General features: G+C 39.1%; 1 protein-coding gene across 1 annotated transcript in view; it reads left to right on the top strand.

Moving 5' to 3' along the window:
* The window catches only part of myo1hb (myosin IHb), a 45421-nt gene that overhangs the window by 9297 nt on the left and 16315 nt on the right, over positions 1–19809 (top strand). Inside the window, exons 2-16 of the mRNA XM_030149831.1 lie at positions 5679–5840; positions 8267–8382; positions 10974–11172; positions 11257–11337; positions 11429–11608; positions 11698–11796; positions 11893–12006; positions 14845–14916; positions 15013–15132; positions 18481–18548; positions 18644–18749; positions 18862–18942; positions 19025–19116; positions 19555–19649; positions 19759–19805. Of these exons, the coding sequence (XP_030005691.1) occupies positions 5679–5840; positions 8267–8382; positions 10974–11172; positions 11257–11337; positions 11429–11608; positions 11698–11796; positions 11893–12006; positions 14845–14916; positions 15013–15132; positions 18481–18548; positions 18644–18749; positions 18862–18942; positions 19025–19116; positions 19555–19649; positions 19759–19805 (1632 nt within the window). The remainder of the gene's footprint in view (positions 1–5678; positions 5841–8266; positions 8383–10973; positions 11173–11256; positions 11338–11428; positions 11609–11697; positions 11797–11892; positions 12007–14844; positions 14917–15012; positions 15133–18480; positions 18549–18643; positions 18750–18861; positions 18943–19024; positions 19117–19554; positions 19650–19758; positions 19806–19809) is intronic.

The following is a 19809-nucleotide window of genomic DNA, read 5'->3' as shown; positions in this document are numbered from 1 at the left end:
ATAACGTGTTCTAGGAGTGAAGAATTATGATAGACTAGGCCTGACATACATGTAGCTGTAGCACCAGTGGTACCCGGGGCGGCTGTGGCAGAATCCAAACCAGTGCCTGGACCTGCGTCCTCTGTCTCTGTTCTACAGGTACTATATGTACAGACTGACAGAGGACTCATTTGACCCATGTCATGTCTCAGTTACATTTCATATTGCCATGCTGTGCTAACGTGTCTCAGCATAATACATTCCTATTTTTAAAAATAATTAATCACTGTTTTTGTTTGTCAAACACTGTATTACCTGGTGGATTCGATGACCCACCTGCATACAGGCTAACGCACTATGAACAAACGTGTAACGTTATTGGACTGTCGAGAATATTTGAAATGTCCGTGTTTACAATTAGAAGAATTAAGTTAGACAAACTTATATGAATCTTACCTGTCCAGGAGAAAATTAGCAACTTTGGCGTTGGTCTTCTAATTCTTCTTCGCTTTCAGTCATCTCCATCTTTCAAATGTATCTCTTTTACAAATCCTTGTTTTGCTTCTCACTTTGTCGCAACATATTTGGGAACTGGGACCCCCCTGAAACATAATCATGTTGGGCTCTTGACAAGAAAGTCACTTGAAAAAATCTGTCGAAGCTTAAGGAGGGGGTAGTGGTCCGTGATTGTAGGAGCAGGAGGTGGTAGTGGTCTGTGATAGTCAGAGTGGGAGTGGGTTTGGCAGTCCATGGTTGTCGGAGCAGGGGGTAGTGGTCTGTGATTTTCAGAGTGCGGGGGGTGGGGGGTAGTCGTCCGTAGTTGTGCAGTGCAAAGTGAAACTGCAGACCCTTTACTATTCCTCCTCTAACTCTCTGGGTCCACTCCATTGCTGTACAGCCCCCACCCCCCACCCCTGGGAATGCTGCGCCCCTTGTATTTGTCATGTTTACCCACCCTTAATGATGCCCCAGTTTGGGAATCATAACGAGTCCTTTTTATTTTTAGTAATGTCAGACATTTATGATCATAAATGTTCAGATGCAGCCCAGTGGAACTGCCAACCTGGATGAACAAACACTACTGACTCGGTGATTGGCAGATAGGTGATGGGCGGGGCATCAGACCAAAACACACAATGACAACATGAACATTAGCTGTGGGCTGACACTGAGCTGTAAATGTGAATATTGTATGTGGACGACTACTGTCAGTGAGCTCAGTATTAGAAATGAACAGGATTCCTTCATGTTTGGGACATTCAGGGACATTTTACTGGGACAGAAGTCTAACATACAGCTCCTTTAAGTGTTCATGTCTTATTGTAAGTGTTCATACATCTGTAAACATGCTTACGTCTAGATTTAACAATCTGAATTCAAAAAGTCTTGTCCCGTGAAATTGTCTTGTTGCATGAACAGATATTTCACCTGTTTTGTCAGATTTTTTTAAATAGGAAGTTAGGGCACTTGCTAGTGTGAAAACAAAACTTTACATACCTTCTATTCCTCTATTATTTAGCGGATCGTACAGGACATTTTCACACCTTCTAACCTGTATCCACTGGACCCCCTCCTCTGCTCTATGGCCCCCCCACAAATGCTGGGCCCCATTAATTTGTCATGTTTACACCCCCTTATCGGTGCCCCATGACATAGGTGGAAGAAAACTGTCACAACCTGTTGTTATTTACATTGGTTGGATGAAATTCATTGAGCAGGAGTAGGGATGGAAACCCAGAGGGGGGGTTGATCCCCACCCCAACAAATTGCACCCTGTGTATAACAGGCCAAATGCCATAAGAACTGGTGTGAGCTCAGTCTGAGGGGGAAGTCCTTGTCCAATGTCCACTCAGGTCTATTTAGAGTCAGGGCCGGTGTCCCCTCGTCCACCGTCCACTCAGGTCTATTTCCAGTCCTGTGTGTTTCCGGTGTCAGTCCTTCTCTGTAAAATTAATGTTTTCCTATTGAAGGAAGCTGAGGCTGTAATCTGTCAGTACTTCCTGTCATAGTCCGGCCCCTTCCCTTCAATAAAAGCTGGTTTTCAGTTTGGACCAGCTGTTTGGACACACAGCAGGGACCTTCAGGGGACGTCCACTCCACTTCTATCATCAACCTGTTGGACTTGTACTGATGGGACACCTGCACTGGTGGTACGTTGACCTGAAGTTGGACTTATTCTGAAATACAGTTCAGTCTGATGTGGATACAACAGACCAGTGGTGAAGTACTATGAATTAATTATTGCGCTTAAATATGAGGTTCTTGTATTTCACTGCAGTATTTCCATTTTATTCTTCTTTATTCTTCAACTTCACGTTATCTAACAGCCAAATTATTGTCGCTTTTACTATATTTGTATTTGTAAGGTTAATTCAGATTAAACCTTTTCATCTTTTTCCAGTGGAAAACCATGAGCTCTAAATGTGTTGGTTAGTTTTGTGGTCACATTTTAATTTTACTACTTAATAAAGTAAAAACCCTCTTCTAAAGATACCGAGCCAAAGATCAAATCTATGAAAACTAATCTTGGTCAAAAGGTTTGTTAATATGAAAAAAAGCAACGTGAAGTGCTTGAATGTGAAATGTCAAAACTGGTTTAAGTCTGACACTTTTTCCCACAGAATGAAACTTTATTTTATTTTATTTTATTTTATTTTATTTATTTATTGCTTTTTCTGTCTCAACAGAATCACATATGATGATCTTATAGAATGTGATGTATTACATAGTTACAGCTACAACTGACTTATTTTTGTTGGTGATAAAAATAGTTTTCTCACATTTCTTTTATTTTCTCAGATAATGGAAAACCCACACATATTCAGTTTACAGCCACAGAAAAAAAAACTGAAAAAGATTTTAATTTTAAACGTCTGGAATCAGCCAAGTTATACAATTGTTTTCTTAAACTGACTGATTATCAAAATATTAGCTAATAAAGCTAATTTAATATTTAATAACAAACTGGTTAAGGTGGACGTTTGGGTCTTTAAGGGTTAAAAGTGGACGTTTGGGTTTTTAAGGGTTGAAGGTGGACGTTTGGGTCTTTAAGGGTTGAAGGTGGATGTTTGGGTCTTTAAGGGTTGAAGGTGGATGTTTGGGTCTTTAAGGGTTAATTGTGGTTCTGCAGGTCCTTACTGGTCGTGGTCCATTTGTTCTGTCAGTAGAACATCAGGTTCTTTGTGGTCTGTGAGCGTTGGTTACTGTGAACTTGGCAGTGATCAGAGCCAAAGCTGCTGAAGCATCGTCTGGTTCTTTCATAGCTCTGTAATTAAAGTGCATTCATTGTCCCTGGGCTCTGATCATCTGTGTATTATTAGAACCATCTCTGTTTGAAAAGGTCTGTACGTGAATGACATATGGACCCTTTACATTTAGAAAAGGTTTGTGTGTGTTGTTTGGTTTTACACTGGAAATTATCTGGATCTGATCAAGATAAAAAAAAAAAGAAACAAACTTAGAATTAGAAGTGTTGGATAAATGATCTTGTTTTAAAAGTTAATTTCCTATTGTAAGTGTTCATTGATCTGTAGACAGGATTATTTATAGATTTAATCTGAATTCAACCAATATAGTCCAGTCTAATTATCTTGCTGCACGCACTGCAAAAAATGAAAATATTGCCAAGTGTATTTTTTTCATTTCTAGTCTAAATATCTCATCACACTTAAAATCAGACAGAATCACCTAAAGAGTAACTTTTCAGTGAGATATAAGAACTGATTTATAGACAATAGATCTGGAAAATCTGATTTCAACAAATCTGACCAAGATGATTTTCACTTGTTCCATTGGCAGATTTTTTTTTTTTGCTTGAATTCAGCCAAAAAAAAAAAAAAATCTTGAATTAAGCAAAAAAAATCTCGAATTAAGTAAAAAAATAAAAAAAATAAATAAAAAAAATCTTGAAATAAAAACTCAAAAAATCTTGAATTAAGCAGAAAAATTCTGAATTAAGCAGAAAAATCTTGAATTAAGCAAAAAAATAAAATAAAATCTTGAATTAGGCAAAAAAAAAAATTATAACACAAGATGAACATCATTATATATAACATTTCCATCCATCCATTATCTTCTGCTTTATCCGGGGCCTGGTCGCGGGGGTAACAGTCTAAGCAGGGATGCCCAGACTTCCCTCTCCCCAGACACCTCCTCCAGCTCTTCTGGGGAGACCCCGAGGTGTTCCCAGGCCAGCCGAGAGACATAGTCCCTCCAGCATGTCCTGGGTCTTCCCTGAGGTCTCCTCCCGGTGGGACATGCCTGGAACACCTCCCCAGGGAGGCGTCCAGGAGGCATCCGAAACAGGTGCCTGAGCCACCTCAGCTGGCCCCTGTCGACGTGGAGGAGCAGCGGCTCTACTCCAAGCTCCTCCCTGGTGACTGAGCTCCTCACTCTGTCCCTAAGGGTGCGCCCAGCCACCTTACGGATGGAGCTCATTTCGACCGCTTGTATCCGGGATCTATATATCATTTAGACTCATTAAATCAATGGATGCAGGTGAAGTTTCACATTGTTTCTTTCATTTTGATGTTTTGTAAAAACAGATTTGATGCAAAATTTAAAATATGGAAAATTACCGTAAATGTGTTCAAATTAAAGAGTGTTCTGAAAATGTAAGAGGCACAAACCACAGACATTAAAATTGTTTGGTAAATCCTTCTTTAAAATTTAAATGACAATTAATATTAATTTATCAATACCGATATCTAGAGATTGAAGTCATTCCTGTTTTGAACTTCATTTCCCATCATGCAGTGTGGTGCTGCACTTCCTGTTAACTGTCATGGACATAGCAATGGGATTATAAGGATACATGAAGACTGTCTGACAGAATATTGAGCAAAAATACAGACAGATGACAAACTGTACGGACACACACACACACACACACACACACACACACACACACACACACACATCCAAATGTGTACCCTAGTATATCTATGTCCTAGAGGACAGTTTATGTCCTGTCTGTCTGTCCTTCCGTCTGTCTGTCCTTGACCTCTTCCTCTACAGGACAAATGTACATCCATCCTCTTCTGTCTAATCTACTGTGTTCTATAAAAAGTCATCAGTTCATGATAAGAACGAACCCTGCAAATGTATACGATAAAAGGGAAGTGTGTGTGTGTGTGTGTGTGTTCTTAACTGGTCACACCCCGAAAACAAAAACCTGATAACTGTGGAAGAAAACAGGACATGAAGGAAAAGGATAGAACATGGAGATCCAGACCTGAAGGAAGTGGAACCATGAATAGAACCGAAGACAGCAGTAGACCACATGACCAAGAACCAAGAACCTGAGGAACAAGAACCAGAGGAACAAGAAACAAAGGAACAAGCAGGAGTAAACAGAACCAACAGGAGTAAACACTTGGAGACAGTGGAAGGAACAACTATCTTTAACAGGTTTAAACCTGGAGTAGAACCAGACTGTGGAGGATGGACGAGTGACAGGAGGAGAGAGAGAAAGGGGAGGGGGGGGTAACTACCAATAACTAGTACTAATACCCTAACTGATAATACTAGTACTACAAATACTAGTACTACCAGTGGCTGTACTACTACTACTACATATACTAGTACTACCAGTGGATGTACTACTACTACATATACTAGTACTACCAGTGGATGTACTACTACTACATATACTAGTCCTGACAGTTGCTACTGTGTTTTTTGTCTTTCTTCTGTCTCAGAGTTTGGAGGAACGCTGTAACCGGATCTTGAGGAACATGGAGGCCTCTCTAACAGCCAGGGACCGCGTGGGCATCCAGGACTTTGTCCTGTTGGACGCCCACACCAGTGAGACGGCCTTCCTGGACAACCTGAGGAAACGCTTCCATGAAAACCTCATCTATGTCAGTCCTTTGTTTTCTCTCTCTCTCTCTTTATTGTAATTAAATGTCGGTGTCCCCCTTTAACCCTGACCTGTTCTTCATGGTTCTGCTGGACCTGTGGTGCTGACCCAGCAGCTCCTGTTCTCCTCCTGTGCACACTCAGCAATCTCAGGGTCACTGCTCCGCCTACAGACAGGACCATCCATTCAGCAGAATTAGAGCTTTGATAAGACGCACAAAATGACTTAGTGACATGAGAAACAGCACAGGAAGGATTCTAATAACGCCTTATGACAGGGGTGGCAAACATACGGCCTGGGGGCAAAAAACCAGCCCACCAGGGGGTCCAATCCGGTCCATCAGTGAGTCTGGTCCGATCCACAGCATGAATTTAAAATGGAAAAATTACGCTGGAAATATTAACAGTCAAAGGTGTCAAAGTGCATCATGAACATAACCAGGGTGCGATTTGTTGGGGGGGGGGTGAATCAACCCCCCTCTGTTTTTTCCATCCGTACTTCTGCTCAGTGAGTTTCATCCTGGGGTGGGTCAACCAACCCATGTAAATCCCATCAGGTTGTGTCACTTTTCTTCCACCTATATCCTACATTACTGACACTAATGTTCACCTGAACCAAACTGTTGCAGTCTTAGAATTCACCAATGTCCACATGCACTGGGGCACCGTAAAGGGAAGGGGTTGGGGGGTAAACGTGACAAATTCATGGGGCCCAGCATTTGTGTGTGTGTGTGTGTGGGGGGGTCATAGAGCAGTGGAGGGGGTCCAGTGGATACAGGTTAGAACAGGGGTGTCAAACTCATTTTAGTTCAGGGGCCACATTAAGCCCAAATGGATCTCCAGTGGGCCAGACCAGTAAAATAATAGCATAATAACCTGTAAATAATGACGACTCCAAATTTTTCTCTTTGTTTTAGTGCAATCAAAATTAAATTATGAAAATTTGTAAATTTACAAACTGTCAAAACAAAAATGATGTGAATAACCTGAAAAAATTGAAATTTCTTGAGAAAAATAAGTGCAGTTTTAACATTATTACACCTCAACTTACCATTTATTATCACATATTATGGACTGGATCTACAAAGGCACAAAATATTTAATAACAGGAAGAATAATGTTAAAGTTTCACTTTTGAGGTTTCAGGTTTCTCACATTCAGGATAGTTTGTAAATGTTAATATTTTCATAATTTAATTTAACTTTTTACACTAAAACAAAGAGAAAAATTTGGAGTTGTCATTATTTAGAGGTGTAATGTAATATTATATTTTTCACATTAAACTAAGACAATTTGGAGTCATTTACTTATAGGTTATTATGCTATTAGTTTAGTTGAGATCACATTGTTCTGTATGTGGAACCTGAACTAAAACGAGTTTGACATCCTTGATTGTTTATATCTTAAGTGTAATTTTTGTGCTTTGCAAATTCTTTCCGCGGGCCTTACTGAAACCTGTGGTGGGCCGGTTTTGGCCCCCGGGCCACATGTTTGACACCCCTGGGTTAGAAGGTGTGATCCACTGAATAATAGAGAAATAGAACCTGGAGTTGGGCAGTGAAAGTATGTAATGGGTCACTTTCGTTGCACGCCAGCGTTAGTTACATTACTTATGGACCGCACCCCCACATGTTAACTGCCCCCCCCCCCACACACACACACACAATATAATATTAATTGCTGTTATCTGTACATATTATAAGCTTTCCACATGTATGGTCTTGTCACGTCAGATACCACACACTGAGGGTCAGGGTTAAGGTTAGGGTTATATGAACCACAGATCTTAGCATAAAATGACTCATGATCAAGTGACATTGAATGACAAGCGAAAGGTTGAAAATGCGTAGGTATTGTCTTATACCTCTATTATATGTCTCAGTATTTGTCTTACTTTTTTTATGTTTGAAAGCCTGAATATGAATAAAATACATTGATCAAAAAAAGAACATGCGTAGGTATAACAGGCCGAATGCTATAAGAACTGGTGGGACATACAACGGCATTTCATCAGCTCAGTCTCTAATAAAATATGAATAAGCTGAAATGTTTTAAGAAAAAAAAAAGTTCAGTTTTAACAAAATAATAGATTTAGTGTGATCTGTGAGTTGTGTTAATAATAAACTGAGACATAATATTCTTAAAATTGCACTTATTTTTCTTAAATGTCAGGTTGTATACAGTTGTTGAGGTTATTCATATAAATGCAATTGGACTTTTTCACACTAAACCAAGGTGAAACATTTGGATGATCAGGTCTGTAACAGTCATTCTACCTGTTATTTGGCTGTAGATCCCACTGCGCTGAATGTGGAACCTGAACTAAAATGGGTTCAACAGCCCTGTTATATTACCTTATGATATTTGGTGTAAAAGTGTGCATCCTGTTGAAGAGGTGATGAGCCCAGCTGTTTGTGTTCCTCTGCAGACCTACATAGGAACCCTCCTGGTGTCTGTCAACCCTTACAGAGAGTTGGACATGTACAGCAAGAAGCAGATGGACACATACATGGGCGTGAACTTCTTTGAACTTCCTCCTCACATGTAAGTATTCAGTCATTCATTCAAGCTTTATGAAGGACACAAACACTAGGCCCATAGAATAAAATAAAAATATACACAATAAAAATCAGTATGAGAGTGTGTGACATGGACGTGATAATCAAGGTTATTATCGTTAATGAAAACTAACGAAATGATGAAAACTAGAATTGAAAAAACATTTTCGTTAACTGAAATAAATAAAAACTATAATTAAAAGAAAAAAGATAACTAACAGAAACTGTATTGTGTGCTTATAAAACTAACTAAAACGTATAAAAATTATGGGTAAAATTCCCTTCGTTGTCAATGTCGGATTGATACGAAATCAATTTATTTCACTCTTGCAATTTTAGCTGTTGGCACTTTACTGTCCGTCATGTGGTTTAGAGTCGTCTTTTAGTCTTCCTAGTGTATGAATATATATTAGAATTAAACAAGAACCAGTTATAGCATATTATTATTATTATTGTTATTATTATTATTATTATTATTATTATTATTATTATTACCTCCGCCAAGGAGGTTATGTTTTTGCCAGGGTTTGTTTGTTTGTTTGTTTGTCTGTCCGTTAGTGTGCAACATAACTCAAAAAGTTACGGACAGATTTGGATGAAATTTTCAGGGTTTGTTGGAAATGGGATAAGGAAGAAATGATTAAATTTTGGTGGTGATCGGGGGTGGGGGGGCCCACGGGGGGGGGCCACTGATCAGCCTTGGCGGAGGTCTGCGCTCTCCGAGTGCTTCTAGTTATTATTATTATTATTATTATTATTACTGAGTGATGCATCTACTGGTGCCTGACAGTTTGAGTGGCAGCTGACAGCCGACCTTGCATGTGAGTTAACTGCCAGATCAAGTAGCCAATGGAGAAGAGCCATTCTAGCCAATCAGAGGTAAGGAAGGCGGGACCTTCCCCTACCATCCTACGCTTGCTGTGAATCCTTGTCGCTAAATTGTAAGCATGGCGCCGGCAAATAAAAAGGGGAAAGTAGACAGTGAGGGCAGCCACTTCCAGGAGAAATGGGAATTACAATATTTTTTCTCTGAAATTCGAGGTAATTGTGTTTGCCTAATTTGTCCAGAGACTGTTGCCGTGTTTAAGGAATTCAATGTACAGAGGCACAACCAGACAAAACATGCTAACACATATGACAGGCTAACAGGAAGTGAAAAGTGAAGAAAAATGAATCTGTCATCAATACAAACTGCCTATAACTGCTGGTGTTATGTACTTTTAGATCAGAGGCTGGTACTCAAAGACCTTGCAGTGCAGCTTCAATGGTTAAATATGTACGATTGTGTTGACATTTCATTGACTACAAATGTGTTAGAATACGTTCATCTCACAGACGAGTTCGTTCAGAATCAGTTTTATCACAGATCAACAGACTGGATGTTGTTCACTTCTCGTACATTCCCGTGTCTCTGTTTTCTCATTCGATCTCTGCTCAGTACATTTGCCCGTAGACGCTCAGCGTCCACGCACTTCAATGGGACGGTAATTGGATAAATGCCACGATGTTGTCCTGCCCCCAGACGCCCAACGTCTCTGGGGGTGAATGGAGCTGTGGGCGGAGCTCGGCTGGGCTGGACGCTGAGCTTCCACATGCTGATTGGAGGATCAGCCGAAAGGCTGAATCCCGTTTGATTGACAGCTATTTTGAGATCTACTCCTTCACTTGACAGAGTTCAGTTTAACACCGTCACGCATTCTGCTGTGAAATCGAGGGAGATACCATTATGAAATTACTTGTTCATTTCTTGCACTGTAAATACACAAATACACAAATCACAAGGAATGGAGGGCCGAATTTATGTTTAAATAACTTGACAATTTTTTTGATGTAAGCCGACAAGGAGCTTCCCCTGTCTGAAAGATGAGCAGCTGCCAGTGTTTTAGATGTAACACAAAATATTACTTTCTAAATGATCTTGTGAAAGACAAGCATAAGAGTCATATGTTTTAATCTTAAATGTTAATAGACTTTGCATCACTAAGTAATATATGAGTAATAGTTAGTCATGTAAGTCATGTTTAAAATGAACACGGGATTTAGATTTTTATCAACTTCTTGTAAGTTTAAGGCACTCCATACAGTTTGTTCTGTATTATCTAACTCCAGATGTGAAAGAAAGACAGAATTGTTTTTTTTCATTATTCGTTCACACCTGAGTGGCTTAGTTTTGGTTACATTGTGACAATGAAAATGAAATTGTTTGTATGTATGTATGTGTATGTAATTTTGACTGTTTAAAAACTGTCAGAAGGGACCACTGGCCCTTGGTAATCTTCACATTATCAGATCCAGCCCTCTTTAAAAAAAGTTTGGACACACCTGGATTATATATTTCTACCTTTTTTTCTACAGGTGATACTGACATTGTGTAAACAGTTCCATAAAATAGAGTTCTTAAGCTAAATGGTGAGCCTATTTGAGAAATTATGAAATTTTAATTAATGACACTGATGTTCACTTTTGGTGGCTCTGGTCCAATAGTCGCTTAATTCTGAATGAAGGTTGTTTTTCTTGGTGCTTCAGACCTTTATTTAAGTCCACAAGTCCAGTAACATGTGATGCCTGTCCTTTCAGTTACGCTCTGGCAGATAACGTCTTCCGCACCATGCTGTCTGAGTGCAACAACCACTTCATCCTGATCTCAGGGGAAAGTGGGGCCGGGAAGACCGAAGCCTCCAAGAAAGTCCTGCAGTTTTATGCAGTCAGCTGTCCCAGTACCAAAGTCCTGAACAACGTCCGAGACAGGCTGGTCCTCTCCAACCCAGTGCTGGAGGTCAGAAGAACTACACTGATTTACTGAGTTTATACTGACAAGGCTCAGATTTAAGCAGGGTTTCTTTTTTTGGTTGACTTTCAGGCTTTTGGAAATGCCAAAACCTTAAAGAATGACAACTCAAGCCGCTTTGGGAAGTACATGGATATCCAGTTTGACCATCAGGTGGATTGAACTAATCTGAGCATATGATCATCAATACCATTTAAAAGGACACTGTTGAACTTATGTCAGAGGTGTACCGTTTGTGTTTCAGGGTGGGGCGGTCGGTGGGCACATCCTCAGTTACCTGCTGGAGAAGTCTCGTGTTGTTCACCAGAACCATGGAGAAAGAAACTTCCACATTTTCTACCAGTTGGTAGAAGGAGGAGAAGAAGACCTGCTCCGCTGGCTCGGCCTGGAGAGAAACTGCCAGAATTATAATTATTTAGTACAAGTCAGTGGGAAAAACTACACATACAAATGAACTTCGGTTTATCAGGTGAAATACAATAGCTCAGACTTTTTATTCTGTGTCTCCTCCAGGGGAACTGCACCAAAGTCAGCTCAATCAATGACAAAAATGATTGGAAAACAGTGCGGAAAGCCTTGTCTGTCATAGACTTCAGTGAGGGCGACACTGAGGTGACGTTTTCACTTATGGAATCTGTATTTAAAAAATTAGTATGTGAGGATTTGTTTGGTTATTCAACAAATATATATGCTTTACTCCTGATGCAGAACCTGTTTGGAATAATCGCTAGTGTGCTTCACTTGGGAAATATCAAATTTGAAGCAGATCATCGTGGATATGCCTCTCTGAACAACAACCAGGAGATGCAGTGGGTGTCCAAGGTCAGAGATAAAATACTGCTGGACATTTAAACTGTATCATGGTTTGGAAATGTCCAGAGTTTGTTTTGTTTTCTATAAATACGTTCATCTGTTGGTCTCTGTTACTTTCAAAACTAATGACGCGTTTCCACTGCGTGGTACCGGCTCGACTCGACTTGGGTCGGCCTTTTTGCGTTTCCATTACGAAAAAGGACTTGGAATCTGGTTCCCGATACTAGTTTTTTGGTATCACCTCTGCCGAGGTTCCAAGCGATACTAAACGGTGACATATAAACACTGCAGACCACTGATTGGTCAGACAGTTTTCTCTGTGACCCACCGTTTTACAAAAAAACAGATGCAGAAGATGACAGTAAATATAGCAGTAATAGCCCAAAAGCCTGATAACAGCCCAAAACTACAGCATGGTCAGTCGAGGAGATTCAGTCTTTGGTGGTTGATGTAAAAATTCAGACGAGACAACATGCAACGAGCAAGTTTTCAGCAACTCTCTGAACAGACGACACGGAAATAACGCGCTGCATCGCTATGGCATCCAGGTACTGTAAAGTCAGTAGTATCCTGTAATGGAAACGGTCTCCAGGAATACCGAGTCGATCCGAGCTGAGCCGAGTCGAGCCGGTTCCATGTAGTGGAAACGCGGCATTAGACCCAATCCCACTTCACCCCTTGGCCGCGCCCCCTTGGCCCTCCCCTTTTAACCCGGTTCTAAGGGGTAGTGGTGTAAACATTCCTCTCTGAAATGGTCCAACCTTTCCAGACCTGTTCCGTCATCATCAGTCATTAATGTCACTATAAACAGATGTTCTAACTTTGTTTGGGACAGAATCCTCCATGTCGTCAGCAGCTGGAACCATCTCTGTTCATGGGCTTTGGACATCTGTTTACCACTATCAACCACAAACCACAGAAATGCGATCTATAACACATTCAAACGATATTAAACGGATGATCACATGATTCAGTCGTTTCTGCAGTAAATCTGTCCATTTGTGTGTTTCTTTGGTCACTGCTGCTCTGTTTTGCTGTGTTTACCTCCATCTGACCGATGATTGGAACTGAATTATGGCAGATTTATCAGACCCCTGTGTTTGGAGTGTGGTCCTGAAAAATCTACCTTTGGAGGGTCAAACAGCCCCTCCCCCTTAGCCCCTCCCCCTTAGACTCATCAAGAATCGGGACACCCCTACACCTTCACATGAACATGCTAAATGGAGGGGGAGGGTTAAGTGGGCGGGGCCAAGGGGTGAAATGGGATTGGTCCTAAAAAACCCAAATGGCCTTAATGAACTTCACAAAATATGGCACAAATATTCACTTTGATCCAAGAACGAACTATAAAAACATTGTTGGCCAGATGTCTGTAGTCAAGGTCCCTGTGATGTCATAGCGGTCCATTCTTGTTTTATTTTTTGGAGGATTTTAGTCAACACCTTTAGTTTAACTGCCAACTTAAATTGAGTGAACTGAGTTCTAAATACCATATCCTGTTGTTTTAATATTTCTGTTGGTCAGATGTGAGGGCTTATGGCTGAGGTAGGTAGTGTAGTGACACAGCACAGCGGTAAACAAACATTTGAATAACATAATGTATTAACCACAGCTACAATCCAACTGTCTGTCAGGAAAATACGGTGTCAGAGTAGGAGGCTCTGACAGTCTGACTTTATTGTGCATCCATGTAGACCAGGGGTGTCCAATCCTGGTCCTCCAGATCTACTGTCCTGCATGTTTTAGATGTTTCCTCCTCCAACACACCTGACAGTCATTATCAGTCTTCTGCAGAGCTGGATGATAGGCTGATCATTTGAATCAGGTGTGATGGAGTTTGAAATATACTCAACTATAAGGCGCTACATCTAATTTACTGTTCGCTTATACTTCCTTATGTGTCCTATTGTATGGGAGTCTGGGGCTCGACATATATAACAACTGTAAATACTGTAGTCCTCCTACAAAAACGAGCCATACGTATTATTAATAAGGCTGGTTACTATGAACATACAAATGAATTGTTTATGAAATCCCATATTATGAAATTTAATGATTTGGTTTGCTATAAAATAATGCAAATAATGTATAAAGCCAAATGAAAGTTACTCTCCGTCTGTGTACAAAGGTTCTTCTCAACACGAGTCTAAATATGATTTGCGAGATGTTTGTAAATTTGTTGTACAAAAAGCTAAAAAAGAGACTAAAAGAAGACGTATATCTGTTGTTGGAGTTAAACTATGGAATGAGGCCAGCATGGATTTAAGAATGTGTAGTCCATTTTTGATATTTTAAAAAATGGTACATAAGGCAATTTTTGAAGGATACAATTGTTAAGCTCTAATAAGTAATAAGTAAATAATTTATTTTTGATTCAGCATTAAATTACCATTAATTTGGTTAGTTAAGTTTTCTATTTTTCTTACTTATGTTCACTTTTTTATGTTTTTGCTTGTTTGTTTGGTTGTGTGCATTGTTATTGTTGTTGTTGTTTTTTTTTTTCCCTATATTGAATGCTGGGTAGCTTAATTTTTTATGTAGGACAGGCATTAATATAAGCATTCTGCTTCTGCCTGTGCATTTCAGTCATTAACCTGTTGGTAATGTTTGTAGTGTTGACACTGGTTGTATTCTTATGTGATGACTGAATAAAGAAGAATTTCATCGTCATGAAAAAGGGAAACATCTAAAACACGTAGGACAGTAGATCTGGAGGACCAGGGTTGGACACCCCTGGGCTAGATTGTACCCCAGGGATCTTTTTTCTCACTTCAATGTTCTAAAGGAGACTTGGGATAAACTCCAGTAGAATGTGTCAGCTCTGTTTGTTCTTCCTCTGTGTTTCAGCTGCTGGGGATTCCTGCTCAGGTTCTACAACAAGGTTTAACCCACAGGAAGATTGAAGCCAAAACTGAAGAGGTGATTTATGGAACCACAGTCCAAACTATGGTGAACTCTGGAGGACTTCTTGTGTGTTTGTCACTTCCCTCTCTTCTTCTTCTTCTCCTGTTAAAGGTGTTCAGTCCTTTCTCCGTGGACCATGCAGTGTATGCCAGGGATGCTCTTGCCAAAGCCATCTACGGCCGAACTTTCAACTGGCTGGTCAACAGGATCAACGAGTCATTAGCAAACAAGGTTAGTCATTAATAAACCACCGTACTGTTCTTGGAGATCAGGGCTGTCAAACTCATTTTGGTTCAGGTTCCACATGTAGCCTAATCTAATCTTAAGCAGGACAGACAAGTAAAATAATGACAAACTATAAATAATGACAACTCTAGGGTTTTGTTTTTGTTTTAGTACAAAAAACCCCATCATTAAATTATGAAAATGTTTACATTTTACAAAAAAGATGTGAATAACCTGAAAAAACTGAAATTTCATTAGAAAAATATGTGCAATTTTAACAATATTCTGCCTCAACTTATTATTTATTCATGTGTATTACTCACAATGTTACACAAACATGTGGTAACAGACAGAATATTGTTCAAATGTTGGAGTTTGGAACTAAAATAAGAACAATTTCTACAATTTTACATAACAGCGGATTATTAACTCAATATACAGATCCTAGTGGATCTACAAATGCACCAAAGATTTAATAACAGACAGAATGTTGGTACAACTACACATTTCAAGTTGTTCATATTTGTTTTTATTTATGTATATTGAATGATGACTCTTTCAGTTTCTGAGTCCCTGTATTCAGTGCCAAAATAACCTGTTCAGTTCAACTCAGTTTGTCCACAGTTCATTCACTAATGACCGATGCTTCCCTCTGTAATATGAAGGGAACCCCAAACCAATTTATTTAATATATCTACAAATATACAGATTATTCTGACTCGTGCATTTTTTATGGTGCTAAGTGTACAATATGTGGGTATTTGGGGTCATTAACCCCTCCGTCAATGGATGAAGGATTATAGACTAAACTGAAGATAGTCTGGACCAAGGTGTCAGATTCATTTTAGTTCAGTTGTACATTCACCCAAATTTCATCTGCAGTGGGCCGGACCAGTAAAATAATAATAATATACAAATACTGTCAACTTTCCATGATGTTTTATAGTGAAAAAAGTAAAATTACATGATAAAAATGTTTACATCTACAAACTATCCTTTAAAACAATGTGAATAACATGAACAAACTGAAATTTCTTTAAAAAAAAAATCAAAAGTGTAATTTTAGCAATATTCTGCCTCAGTTTATCATGTTCACATGTTCATTATAACATACTGTCAAATGTGGTCGAGGTCCAGGGTATCTCGTCTTACAGCAGGCGTAGAGTGAGTAACAAACAGGGGTGTGACCAAGGGCAGCTAACACCAGTACTTAGTGCTAATGCTTTAATGATGGACTAATGACTAGCGTGTATCTTTAACCTCGACATAAAAAGAGGCAGAGTGATTATGAATAGGTCGACCCTTTTGTAACATGGGTGGATTGATTTAGTTAATAGATCACAGTGGATCTACAAATACACACGACATTTAATAACAGGCTTATTATTGGTCCAATTACACTGACTTCTCTTAGGATGTTTCAGGTTGTTCATATTTGTGCAAATCATTCAGTTTTTTGTGAAATGATAGATTTCTTTAGTGTAAATACGGTAAAATTACATGAAAATATTTACATTTACAAAAAGAAAAATTTGTAGTTGTCATTATTTATAGGTTATAATAATAATAATAATAATAATAATAATAATAATAATAATAATAATAATAATAATTATTATTATTATTATTCTTAGTCTTATTATTTTACTGGTCTGACCCACTTGGGATCATATTGGTCTGAATGTGGAACCTGAACAAAACTGAGTTTGACAGCCCTGCTCTACAGTAACACCAACTAACTGTGTCTTTGGAACATTTCAGCTGTACTTTATATCTGATCTATCACACGTTTCCACCTATAGTTAGATATAAAGTCTGAATAACTGATAATTGTGCTCTGAAAAATATGACACGATCTAACTTAATGAAATCTAGTTGGACTCAAACTAAGAAAGTAAACCTGATCATTAGTCTGAAGGTCAGTTCACTTCATATGTACTAAGTTTATTTAATTTACTTAAAAATATCAACTATATATAGATCTTTCTAAGTGTAAGAAACTTAAATAATGAAGAAAGAACAACAAAGAATGAGTAATTTGTGGGATTATTTTTATTCACACCAAATACTGTGACAGTAACAGACACATGTAAGCAGGACATGAGTCATTTATAAAGTTGGACAAGGACAGAAGAAAAGGAAAGGACAGAGGAAAAGGAAGTGAAGGGAACAGGACGTTTAAACAGGTTTAATCTAACATGGAATGGATCTGGAGTTAGGGTTGGGTTTTTCATCATGAGAGATGAGAGGAAGACCTTCCCTCAGGGACAGAGAGGCCAAAAGGATGAATATAAGTAGGATTTAACAACAGAATGGAGGAAGGACACACTGACCCATGGGGTTTCAAAATGGCCGCTCCTAGAACAGGTGTTCAGTCTGATTCCACCTTCGACCACATTAGTGGAAGAGCTTAAACACACCTGTGGAGCAGTGGCAGCTGCTTGTCTTTCAGACAGGGGAAGCTCATTGTCGGCTTACATTAAAAAAAAGTCAAGTTATTTAAACATAAATTCAGCCCTCTGTTCCTTTTTAAGAAAATGGTCAGTGACCTTCCTACCAACTAAACAAGAAAACGTTGAAATTATGTTAAATTGAAACAAGGAAGTACAATGAGTGTGTTGTATTTACAGTGCAAGAAATGAACAAGTAATTTCATAGTGGTTTCTCTCTTGATTTCACAGCAGAATGCGCAATGGTATTAAACTGAACTCTGTCAAGTGAAGGAGTAGATCTCAAAATAGCTGTCAATCAAACGGGATTCAGCCTTTCGACTGATCCTCCAATCAGCACGTGGAAGCCCGGGGTCCAGCCCAGCCGAGCTCCGCCCACAGCTCCATTCACCCCCAGAGACGCCGAGCGTCCGGGGGCGGGACAACATTGTGGCATTTATCCAATTAGTTTTGAGGCAATGAAAAAAACAGTTCCACTCAGTCCCATTGAAGTGCATGGACGCTGAGGGTCTACGGACAAATGCACTGAGCAGAGATCGAATGAGAAAACAGAGACACGGGAATGTATGAGAAGTGAACAACATCGAGTCTGATGATTTGTGATGAAGCTGATTCTGAACAAACTCGTCTGTGAGATGAACATGTTCTAACACATTTGTAGTCAATTAATTGTCAACACAACCGTACATATTTAACCATTTAATTTTCGTAATTTTAGGGGAAGCCAAGCTTCCCTTGCAGTCTATGAGAAATGGCCTCTGCTGTGGAGAAATTCACATCAGTGTGTTCATGTACGTTTCAGCAGAGCACTGGAGCATGTGTCTGGGGTGTCACGGGTTATTATTATTATTATTATTATTATTATTATTATTATTATTATTATTATTATTATTATTATTATTAGGATTCCTCTAGGAAGACTGTGATTGGTCTGCTGGACATCTATGGGTTTGAGGTGTTCAATGTGAACAGGTGAGTCCTTCCACACACAAACTAAATGTTCAAAAACCAACATGTGACATAAAGAATCAAACACTGACGGCGACTGTGTGTAATCTGTGTTTTAGTTTTGAACAGTTTTGCATCAACTATTGCAACGAAAAACTGCAGCAGCTGTTCATCGAACTGACCCTGAAGTCAGAGCAGGAGGAGTACAAGTTGGAAGGGATTGAAGTAACAGCACCGTTTTTGTATTAAAGGCTGTTTTCATAGTCTTTGTTAAAGTTTGACCTTTTTAGAAATAACCTCCATCAGATTACTTTTCCTCCTTGGTTTTTCTACACAGTGGGAACCAGTGCCATACTTCAACAACAAAATCATCTGTGACCTCGTGGAGGCCAAACACAAAGGCATCATCTCTTTATTGGTAAAGGTTCAGCTGGACGGTGTCCAACTGTAGAAAAGACACAAACTGTCCAAACACTGTTCAAACCTGTTCTTTCATGTAGGACGAAGAATGTTTACGTCCTGGAGAGGCAACAGATCTGACTTTTCTAGAGAAGATGGAGGAAAAAATTGGAGGACACCCCCATTTTGTCACGTGAGTTGGACCCCTTTGTACCCCTTTAAGATTATTTTTGAAATGATAGGTGCACCATTAACCCATAAAGACCCAAATGTTCACCTTTAACTCAGATGAATCCATCCTCATGCTGAATGTGATTGTAAATGTTAAGTTCATAGATATTTACTTCTTTAATGAGTCTGTTTGTTTATGCAGAATGAAACACCATTAATATAGATTAAAAATTAATGATATTAAATCGTGATTAATCGAAATTAATCCACAGAAACCCTGTGATTAATCTGATTAAACATTTGAATCATTTGACAGTACTTATAATATTATAATGAATTGTGATAAATTGCTTAAGGAAAGTTAAATTTTTATTTTTTATTTATTTATTTATTTTAAATATTGTCTAATGTAACTGTAACACATACCAGACACTAAACCTAACTGACGTCCATTTTGCAGACATAAACTTGCAGATCAGAAGACCAGGAAAACACTAGAAAGGGGAGATTTCCGCCTCCTTCACTATGCTGGGGAGGTCACATACTGTGTGGTTGGTAAGAGACGTTCAAACTGGTTCTACTGGACTTTTCTAAATTTGGTGAAAGCGCAGGTGAGTTCCTTCTGAGGACTGAAAATACTCACTTCTGTTCCTTGTTTTTTGAGGTTTCCTGGACAAAAACAATGACCTCTTGTATCGAAATGGCAAAGAGGTAA

The sequence above is a fragment of the Sphaeramia orbicularis genome, chromosome 12 (genome assembly GCF_902148855.1).
Source record: "Sphaeramia orbicularis chromosome 12, fSphaOr1.1, whole genome shotgun sequence".
NCBI classification, from domain to species: Eukaryota; Metazoa; Chordata; class Actinopteri; order Kurtiformes; family Apogonidae; genus Sphaeramia; species Sphaeramia orbicularis.
This window is presented reverse-complemented; position numbering and strand designations above follow the sequence as displayed.